This window comes from Crocuta crocuta, unplaced genomic scaffold (assembly GCF_008692635.1).
Source record: "Crocuta crocuta isolate KB4526 unplaced genomic scaffold, BGI_CrCroc_1.0 scaffold5, whole genome shotgun sequence".
Classification (NCBI taxonomy): Eukaryota; Metazoa; Chordata; class Mammalia; order Carnivora; family Hyaenidae; genus Crocuta; species Crocuta crocuta.
Genome location: NW_027530500.1, coordinates 1,844,499 through 1,854,955, shown reverse-complemented (window position 1 = coordinate 1,854,955; position 10,457 = coordinate 1,844,499). Strand labels below are relative to the sequence as shown.

Sequence of the window (10,457 nt, the reverse complement as noted above, 5' to 3'; positions counted from 1 at the left end):
CTTTAACATGTGAAGATTTGTGTAACCACTGCCATAGTCAGGATATAGACAAACCCATCACCCCAAAACTCTTCCTCGTGTTCTCCCTCTACAGTCACACCTGGCACCCACTGACATGCTCTCCATCACTGGTCTGGTCCTTTCAAAGGCACTATACATTGTATAGCTTTCCAAGATGGGTTGATTTCACTCAGCACGTGCCTCTGAGATTTACCCAAGTTGTTGCACGCAGCAACAGTGTGTTATTTCGTGGCTGAGTAGTGTTTCGGGGGAGGAATATCCCCATTTGTGTATCCAGTCACCCACTGTTGGGCACTGGTTGTTTCCAGGCTTTGGAGACTCTGAACAGAGCCCCTACGAACATTCACGTACAGGTTTTCGTGTGAACCTGAGTTTCCACTCTCTAGGATGGATGCCCAGGGGTGGCCTGAGTCACATGGCAATCTTTTAAGAAACTGCCCAACTTCTCCACGTGACTGTACATTTTGTGATTCCTCTGGTGATGCATGTCAGCTGCTCTGTGCTCCCATCAGGCGCTCTATGCTCCCGTCAGCTGCTCCGTGCTCCCGTCAGCTGCTCTGTGCTCCCATGAGGCACTCTGTGCTCCCGTCAGGTATTGTTGGCATTTCCCAGTGTGGCCACTGTGATGGCTGTATAGCAGCATCACATCACATGGTACTAAGCCGAGCTCCCCTCAGGGCTAATAATGTGGAGTATCTTTTCAAGGGTTGCTAAGCATCTATATATTCTCCTCAGTGAAATGTCTACTCTGGTCTTTTGCCCACTTTCTAACATCTTTGCCACTGCCAGAATGTCTACCTGATAATCCAGTGTACATGTCTACAGCCTAACCCAATCAGCACTCTGCAAACCTGTTCCTTTTACAGCTTTGCCCAGTTCTATAGCTTTCCTTCCAGTTGCTCAGGCCAAAAACCTTACAGTCACCCTTGATTTCTCTCTCAGATCCCGCAGTCAGCCTGTCCGCTTCACCCTCACAGCACATCCAGAATTAGATGACCTTCATTCTCACTAATTCAAGCCTCCTGATTGGACCCATCCAGCCGCTTCCACCCCCGCCTCCCAGGGGGTGGAATCTTATTCCCAGGACAGTACCCAGGGTGGTACTTTTATAGCCATTGATCAGATGGTGTCATCCTCTGCTCAAATACCTCAAATGACTTCCCACCCACTCACAGTACAAGTCCAACACCCTACAGAGACCTATGAGGTCCTATAGGATTTGGCCCACACTCTACCCTGCCTGGCCCTCTTTAACCTTGGTTTTGACTGCTCTCTTCTCCACTTGGGCAGTATTTTGAACACTCTATGTCAAAATGCCTCTGATTTCATTCATTCGGAGAAATCTCTAATTTACATTTCTTAATTTATCAGGGATTCCCCTTCATTTGCTTTATCAATGAATACTGGAATACTATGCAGCAATAAAAGGGCAGATACTATCAATACAACGTAATGTGGGTTAACCATCATGCAAAGTAAAAGCCGCCACATATAAGAAAATACATATTATGTGATCTTATAAGACGTAAAATATGTATTATACACATGTTCTTTAAAATATTTATGAAATACATGTTCTATGCTTTGTAATAATGATGACATCTCCAGAAAAGGCAGGTTTCTAGAGACAGGAAGCACGTCCATGGTCCCCTGGGGCTGGGGCTGAAAGCACAGACTGTGAGTGACTATGAGGCTGAGGTTCTAAAACTGGATCATGGTCATGGCCGCACAATTCCATGACTGTACGAAAAATCTTGAATTGCGTACCTATAATAGGTAGATTTTATTGGTGGATATTTTATCAATATAGCTACTTTAAATAAAAAAAAAAAAAGACTGCCTGCAACACTTGGAGAAGTAGGGCTTCTGTAATATATCAAGGATCAATACTTCAATTCAGCCTTCAGATAAAACAGATACCACTATGGCAAGGACTTCCGTGCTCCTGGTCCAGTTTTCACAGCCCCATAAGCCAAGTGGTTAAGGGTAAACTGAGCAGCAATAGTAAGATGAAGAAGGCAAAAACCATTTTCTGAATGACTATGCCGGGCCCATGATTAACAAAGCTCTGAAGGTGTACACCCATCCACCACCCACCCTCAGCCCAGCCTGCTTAGGACTTATTTTAAAACTTTACCCAGCAAGACTTTCTAGCAAAACAAATGTACTACACAGCAGCTTTCCCTCAACCCAACAAACAGAAACCAATTTCTGTTTCTGCAACGGACAGGCAGCTCAGCTCTCAGCCTGCTTACCTGGTATGGTGTGTACTTCATCCAGGATCATGAGGCCCCACTCTTGAGTTTTGAGCCACTCCATGACTCGCTCGGCCTCCCAGGATCTTTTGGTGGTGTGGCCCAGCATGGAGTAGGTGCTAATGGCAATGGAGCAGCCTATGGGCTTGTCTTTGGCGTCGGAGGTGAAGCGGCAGATCTGGCTGTCGTCGATGATGGACCACATCTTGAACTGGGCTTTCCACTGCTCCACAGACACAGCTGAGTTGCCCAGCACCAGACAGCGCTTTCTCACGGTGCAGGCAGCTGTCACACCAACCAGGGACTTGCCGGCACCTATGTGAAACCAAAGGGCAAAGTCACCCAAGGCCCGGTTGCAATGAAAGACACAGACAGGGACGCCCTGGGTGGCTCAGTCAGTGAAGCGTCCAACTTCGGCTCAGGTTATGATCTCGTGGTTCGTGAGTTCAAGCTCCGCATCAGGCTCTGTGCTGACGCCTCAGTGAGCCTGCTTCGGATTCTGTTCTCCCTCTCTGCCCCTCCCCTATTCATGTTGGTCTCTCTCTCAAAAATAAACATTCAAAAAAATTTTTTTTGAAGAATACAGACAGAATGACTCGACACATGAATCTGGACGAATTATGTGTAATCATCCTCATATATCATGAGGCACTTCTTGCTCCAGGGGCCTGTTTCCTTCTCTATAAAAGGGAGACATGGTCTAGCATAAACATGACAATTTAGAGAGACAGGCACCAGGCCCTCCTGTAGCATTTTCCCTGAATTCTGTTCTAATGCTGAAATCTGAAAACTCACCAGAGATACGAGATTCTTTTATTGTTGCCATTTTAAATAAGAGAAAAGGGAGGCTGAGCACACCTTGCTCACGCCATGGGAAGGTGGTGCTGCTGGGGGACAGCGCACCAGGTACACAGACCGCACAGAGGACCAGCACAAGGCAGCTCTTAGCACCACTTGCTGGGCTGAGAACTCAAGTACATGGGAAATGTGTACTCTACTGGCAAAGACACAGGCGAAATTCCAGGGCTTCCAAGGTCACTATCCTCCACCATTTGAAGATTGAGATAAAAATCAAGCTAAGCCTTCAAACGGCAATTCCTCGTTTACCAGGCATGTGCATCAAAACCACCCAGGGAGATTTTTAAAAAAAGAAAAAGAAAAAAAGAACCTGAAGGTACAGGCCTCTCCCCTGAAGATTCTAACCTCCTCAAGTCTGCGGTAGGGCCCCCCGGTGAATGTGTTGTGACCCCTGGCCAAGAACCTCAGCCAGGACCTGACATGACTTGGGACAAATGATACCAGAGAGGCGCCAAGGGGGCCATACTGTCCTTTCTTGGATGTACACACTGTAATAAGCCATCAAGGAACGAGCAAGGCTTCTCTGGTAGGAAGTCTCCAAATATACACAACTCTCGAGATCAATTGCGAAGGAGAAGACCCTAACCCAGCATAAAAAAGAGCACCTGCCCCACATCACTGTCACTGCCCAAGATCTTACACACTGCTTAGTCGATGGGTTTACCAGCTGTCTCTCTACCACCAATATGAGCTCCCCGAGGTCGGAAGTGTTGTTCTATGCACGACTGTATCTCCAGTATCCACCTTTGCTGAGGTCAAAGCCCAGCACAGAGCAGGCACTCAAATACTGGTTAGGTCATGGATCAGGGGGTCATCGGACCTTGGCTGCTCCCTGGCCAGGTGTGATTTAGAGAAAGGTGCACAAAGGAGAGCGAGAGGAAGCTGGCAGATTGTAACCGAAGAGCCTGGCCACCTTCTTCATTCAGGTGTCACCTACCACAAGGAAGAACAATGACCCCTGAGCGGGCACGTCCATTCCCAAACATCTTCCGTAAGCTCTTTTCCTGATAAGGTCTAAGGACAGCTGTGGGTTTCAGGTCAATGTTGATATCAGGGTTAACAGAATCATTCCGGAAGTCATACTCTGCCAACAGAGGGTACTCCAGGTGGATGCAACGTTTCTGGAGTTCTTCAATCATTTCCTGGGGAGTGAGCATGAAAGACGTTTTATAATCTTGTTAAATACCAAAGCTGTTAAATCCAAAGCTATACACAATCCAGAAGGAGCCTAATGGTCAAGAAGACAGTGTTTTATGTAGGCTTTTGCAATTTCAGATCTTGCCTGATAACAGCTGGGTTAAAGCACAGAAAAGCAACCCAAATTAATGACACAGAAAAAATTAAATCCAATCACCAAAATGTCCCCCCAAACCACCAAAATGCCCCTCAGACACTGCTTCCTACATCTCCCGGGAACTTGTGAAGACTGAGCCACCAGCCAGAGTAGCAGGACACTCAGATCCAACCCCGTTAGGAGGAATGATGCCACAGCCCAGGTACCATAAGGCAGAAAGCAATGTCAGGAGGAGATGGGGATCCCGTCCTCTCACACAGACTGCGGAGTCCACACAGGGCGAGGCCAGCTTGGAGAGGGGTACCCGCATTAACCTGCTTGACTTCAAAAGATACAGTCTGTGTCTCTTCTTCTTCTTCCTCATCCTTGTCCATTTGTTCATAGAAGTCAAACAGGTCCGTGGGGATGTCAGATTTACCCTGTGGGTCCGTCACCCGGGAAGTGGAAGGCCCACCACTGCCTTCAGCAGTCTTGGCAATCTGTAAGAGAGGCAGCACCTGAACCTCTGTGTGACAATGAAACCTCAGGCTTCCAAGCAAGAGCCAGAGTTGAACAAGCAACTGCAGCTGTAAGAAGGCTGTGGGCTCCCAAAGCTGCGAATGCTGGACCGAACGCCTCTGGGAGAGCCGACATCCCCACGCTCCCACTGCCAAGGGTGACCCGGGAGCCCACTTACGGCCGACTTGCTCGTGAACGTCTCTGTGATGAGCTCCGTGGCCTCCCCGTCAGAGTTCCGCAGGCGGCACTCCCGGATCACCGGATCCTGGAGAAGGTGCTGGATGACATCAGGGTGGGAGCTTTCCACGAAGTACCTGCAAGAGGGGAGGGAGGTGACTACTGAGCAGTACACCATTTCCAGAACGTTCTGTGGCTCATGTGATCACATGGTCTGGAAACAGTGGCTCTGTGCTTCTCTCAATCTCTTATTCTCCCAAAGCCTTAGCCAAATCCAAGCTATGAGCCACTGGCCAAGACATAACAAACGAGGATGTGGACAAAATGCAGCTTTGAAGTCAAATAAGGAGCAGCTTGAGCCTCAGCTCTGCTGCTCAGGGCTGGGGAACACAGTGGCCAGGAAACAAATTCCCGGTTTTGGTCACTTCCCTTCGCTTACGCCTTTTATCCCCTTCCTCAGGGGAGCCGGTGCTGGTGCAGACAGTCCACAGGCATCAGCCCCTTGCTGCCTGCTCCACACAGGGCGAAAGTGCCTTGCGGGGGCGGGGGGGGGGGGGGCTGCTGTCACAGGATCCCTTACCTGTTGTGCTTCAGGACCAGCTTGACTTTTCCATAGCTGACAGTACACAGCTGCAAGGAGTGACAACATTCAACAGGCACAATTAGCAATGCGCGGCTCACTCAGGACACATTCATTCTACCGAGTGAAGAGTTCATTTGACTTCGGGGAGAGCCCAATGTGCAATCCTAAAGAGGTTAGGTGTGCCCAAGTTGAGCTTTTTCTTATTAACCTCTGCTTTTGAGAGTAAAACCTTGCTCTTGCCTGGCTCTTTTCTGATGCATGTCCCTTAATTCATAAAATGCTATGTAAAATCTTTTTTATTTTCCCTTCCCTTTTCTTCTCCATCCCTGCAGGCCCCATCATAAGCCAATGGTTCATCCAGCCACACCGGCATTATTACAGCTCCTAGCACAAAACTGGCACAGAGCATGTATTTAGTCATTGTTGCATAAACTACATGCAAAATCTCCTGGCCTCCTCACCAATGTTCCTATTTCTCCCAACCACAATGTAAGTTTCGGAGCACCTGGATGGCTCAGTCGGTTAAGTGTGCGACTCTTGATCTCAGGTCAGGTCTTGATCTCATGGTCATGAGTTCAAGCCCCGCACTGGGCTCTGTGTTAGCCATGAAGCCTACTAAGAAAAATAAAAATAAAAAAATGAATGGAAGCTTCTTGATGGAAGAGACTACAGCTGAAATCTTCCAGGTTCCCAACAATCTTTAGGATGGAAAGCAGCAGAAGTTGTGTGGCGGCCATGGAAATTCGCCACTCAGATCCTGGGCTGTGACCTGCCCCTGCTGCTGCCCTTCTGGGTCCACTACTGCAGCATACCAACACCTACATTCACGCAGGCAGCTCCCGCCAAGACTGAGCACAGCCAGCGTGCTAATGTGGGGCTCATTCCAGCAAGGTGCAGGCCCTTCTCCCTGGGCACCTTTCCACGTCACAAGACAGAACTCTCACCAGGGCTCCTGCTAGCTGCTCAGAGACTGGATGCATTACTGCACTGCATGCCCCCTCTCCAGATCTGGGGGGCTTAATCCAATTCCCTTTAGATCAGCAAGGGTAACAAAAGGCACTGTGCAGCTATTCTGGATGGCATTCACCTGTCTCTCAGAACAAGCCCAAGCATGTTTAATGCTCTGCATATGGAACCCTATCCACTTCAACACTTGGAAGTTCTTTTTGACTTTCCCTCATGAAAACTGTTGACTATTGGTCCTGTGCAGGTATTCAGCCTTAGACAGGGTTTACCATTTATAGGAGTCTGCTCAGCTGCTGTTCAGAACACCACAGACTGGATGATTTGACAAAAGAAACATTTCTAGAAGTACTCCATCAAGGTGACAGTGATTAGTTTCTAGTTAAGGCTCTCTTCCTGGCTACCTTCTCACTATGTGCCCGCATGACCTCTTCCTTGTGCACGTGCAAAGAGAGAGGGCTCCTGGGCTGGACTATTCTTAAAAGGATGCTCATCCTATTGGATCTGGGCCCCACTCTTTTAACCTCATTTAACCTTAATTACTCCCTCATTCCAAATACAATCACATTAAGGGTTACGGCTTCATGTGAATTTTGGAGAGGACACAATTCAGTCCAAAACACCATTCACTTCTGGCTGCATTCCCAAATAACCCTGGCCAGAATGGGCCTGAATTAGTATCCCCAATGTGTTAGTACCCACTGTATCAGAGCAGCTCACGGGAAGTGTGGCCTCAGCAAGAACACCGTGCTGGATCCAGAAGAGAAGCAGCTGTGGGAACCAGTTATGTCTCCCCACACGAGATCTGAATGGCATTTTCATGATGGCCACAGGCTGACAATGTACAGCACCTGTCCCCGCTATCAATGTATTCACAAGGAAGGCAAAAGAGCTGGCCTTGGCCCCCACTTGCCTTAATAAACTGAATAATTCCATCAGGGACTCCCGTCTTGCTGAGCTTCCGGAGGTACTCAGTGATGTCACTGGTTTGTAGCCCAACGCTGACAGCTGCATACAGGGAGTAGGCGGTTAATTTGTACTCATGCACGTGGGTTGGTCGGCACACGGGCTCGGCAATAGCCACCAGGAAGTCTTGAGCATATTTGTAAACTGGTGAGAAGGCTTCTAAGAAGATGTGGCCATCAGGAGCCTAAGAAACACCAAAGGAACACAACAGACAAAACAAACAAAAAAATAAATGAAGTGCAGAGACTATTAGACTCTAACTCACACCATTATCCAGAAAAGCTGTCCAAGAAGGGATCTTTTAACACCAGGAATATCTTTGTAAGCACCCCTTCAGCCAACTGTGGGGCCTGACTTTAATCAGACACAAGGAATAGAGAGAGTAGAGGAACAGGTTTCCGAAGTCGGTTTCCACTACTCTTCACAGGGAAAGCCCACTTTATGGGCTATCTTCAAGGTACCTTTTGGCCAGGTTTCAAATGAAGGTAGAGTATTAACTAGGTCGAACTGAGCAAAAGAGCGGCCTAGCAAATACATAGCTTCCATCAATTTTTTTTTTTAATGTTTTATTTTATTTCTAGGAGAGAGAGAGAGACAGCGTGAGCAGGGGAGGGTCAGAGAGAGAGGGAGTCACAGACTGAAACAGGCTCCAGGCTCTGAGCTGTCAGCACAGAGCCGGACGCGGGGCTCGAACCCACGAACCGCGAGATCATGACCTAAGCGAAAGTCGGACGCTTAACCGACTAAGCCACCCAGGCGCCCCAACTTCCACCAATTTTTTAAATGGGCAGTTAAAATGTTACACAATAAATGGCATTTGTTCAGGAAGTAAAAAAGTATTTCCAGGCATGCGGTAGACCTGAAGGGAAGGGGAGAAGGAGGGTTAGAGAAGAAGGAAGCCGGGCGCCAGCCGGCACGTGTGTGCGGTCCCTGCTCAGTCCTATCTCAGGCTGCTCACAGCATGCACAGAGCTCTCCCCCAGCCAGCTCCGGAGGTCAGTACCCTGCATCTCCATTTTGGGTCCCAGAACCAACCCAGCTTGGCCCTCAGGGCACTCACCACCCAGAGAGGCCTCGAGGTGTGGTCGTCCTTCAGGGGCATCTGCAGCCTGTAGTCCTTGGCTCCATATTCATCAACTTTGGTACCGGACTCATCCACCTGCTTCCCGGCCGCCGAGGGGACCGCTTCCTGAGAGTCGTTCCCGGGGATGTCGTCTTCATCTTCTTCTTCATCCTCGTAGTGCCGCTTCTTGGATTTCTTCTTATCTGCAGATACGGACACAGAAGTGAGCCCCGCAGGAGCCCAAGGTTCCCTCCGCGCCGTTTAGCGGCATCTCGAGGGAGGCCGGCAGCGGCCGTATTTCACCAACGCCACGCACTCCCAGCCAAGAGTCACACGCGTGCCGTTGGCGTCCTCTCCCTGAAATGCTTCCCACCCGGCCCACGACGCAGGGCGGCCCATGGTCAGGATCGCCCGCTGCCCAACAGCCCGTCGCGACAGCGTGTACAGGCCGCGAGACCCTAAGGGGTCGGCAGCCGCCGAGAAGCCCGGAGCAACTACGACACAGGACGATGGGGACGGCGAGCACAGGCAGGCCCCAGCGCGCCCGCGCCACGTCTCACCGCGGTCGCCCCGGTCTCTTTTGCCCATGGCAGCAACAACAGCACAAAGCCGGTGCCTCCGGGTCTCCGCAGCGGCTGCTCTCAACGGGACTTCCGGTTCACGCCGGAAGCTCTTTCGGCAAGCCCACAGGAAGTCCCGCCTCTGGGCGCCGGGTCGTGGGGTGGGCGGGCTCTCCCGGCGACTGAGCAGCGTCTGCTGTGTTCCGTGTTGCAGGTCCATTTCCACTCCTGTTCTTTCCTGTAGTCAATCAATGATATATTTATTGAGGATCTTTATGACCGTCCAAGCATAAAACATAGAACAAACTGTTTTAGTCTCTGGGGTAGGACAGTGAACAAAGGAAAGGCCCTGGCCGCTTGGAACCTATATTCTGATAGAATTGTGCGCCATAAACAAATAAGGAGTTATGTACTGTAAGAAGAAATAAAACAGGGCCCAAAGTGACAGGGACATTCTAAATAGAGTGACCCCAGAAAGCCTCTCTGAGGTGGCTTTACTCGAGCAAAAGATCTGGAAAAGCGAGACACGCTTCCCCTAAAAGGAGCAGTGTGAGCCTAGAGTCGGCCACACAAGTCTGGCGTCTAACAGGAAGACAAGAGGGGAGTAGTGTGGCTGGGAGGCGGGGGAGGACCCAGTACTGTATGTACCTGCAGACAGCGGTTCTAACGGTGGGGGCCCCTGGCTGCATCCGCATTGGACGGAAGTTGGATCAAACTTCCGAGAGAGGCACAAATGCAAAGTATCCAGCCCCACCCCAGACCCGTTGAATCATAAAACTCTAGGGGCACAGCAGTCTTGTCCTCCACAAGATCCTGATGCTCAAGTTTGAGAACCACTGACGTTGAGCCCTGTAGGCCATTGCAAAAACTTTCCTATTTTATTATAAAATAGGAAACTACTGGAGAGTTTTGAGCAGAGAAATGACCATCTGATATAATATTAAAACGTCAGTCTACACTAGCTGCTGTGTTGAAGATATCCTTTACAAGGTCAAGGGCAGCGACTGCAGCACTCTCGTTGAGAAATTGCTGGCCTCACCAGGGTGGTAGGGGTAAAGATGATCAACAGTGGTTCCAGTTTGAATGTATTTTGAAGACAGAGCAGGATTTGCCGACAGGCTGGGTATTGAAAGTGAGAGAGGAGTTAAGGATAACTCCAAGATTTTTGGCTTCAGCAACTTCAAAACTGATGTGCCTTAAAGAAGGTACAGGTTTGGAGC

At 49.5% G+C, this 10,457-nt stretch overlaps 1 protein-coding gene across 2 annotated transcripts in view; it reads right to left on the bottom strand.

The window, feature by feature from the left end:
* The window catches only part of ERCC3 (ERCC excision repair 3, TFIIH core complex helicase subunit), a 24,121-nt gene extending 14,794 nt beyond the window's left edge, over window positions 1–9,327 (bottom strand). For both annotated transcript variants that reach the window (XM_077766759.1, XM_077766760.1), the window contains exons 1-8: window positions 9,238–9,327; window positions 8,675–8,880; window positions 7,563–7,799; window positions 5,684–5,733; window positions 5,105–5,240; window positions 4,743–4,907; window positions 4,072–4,276; window positions 2,277–2,591 (exon numbers count right to left, since the gene is read on the bottom strand). In XM_077766759.1, coding sequence (XP_077622885.1) covers window positions 2,277–2,591; window positions 4,072–4,276; window positions 4,743–4,907; window positions 5,105–5,240; window positions 5,684–5,733; window positions 7,563–7,799; window positions 8,675–8,880; window positions 9,238–9,265 — 1,342 coding nt within the window. In that variant the 5' untranslated portion in view covers window positions 9,266–9,327. The remainder of the gene's footprint in view (window positions 1–2,276; window positions 2,592–4,071; window positions 4,277–4,742; window positions 4,908–5,104; window positions 5,241–5,683; window positions 5,734–7,562; window positions 7,800–8,674; window positions 8,881–9,237) is intronic.
* Between the last annotated feature and the right edge of the window lie 1,130 nt (window positions 9,328–10,457).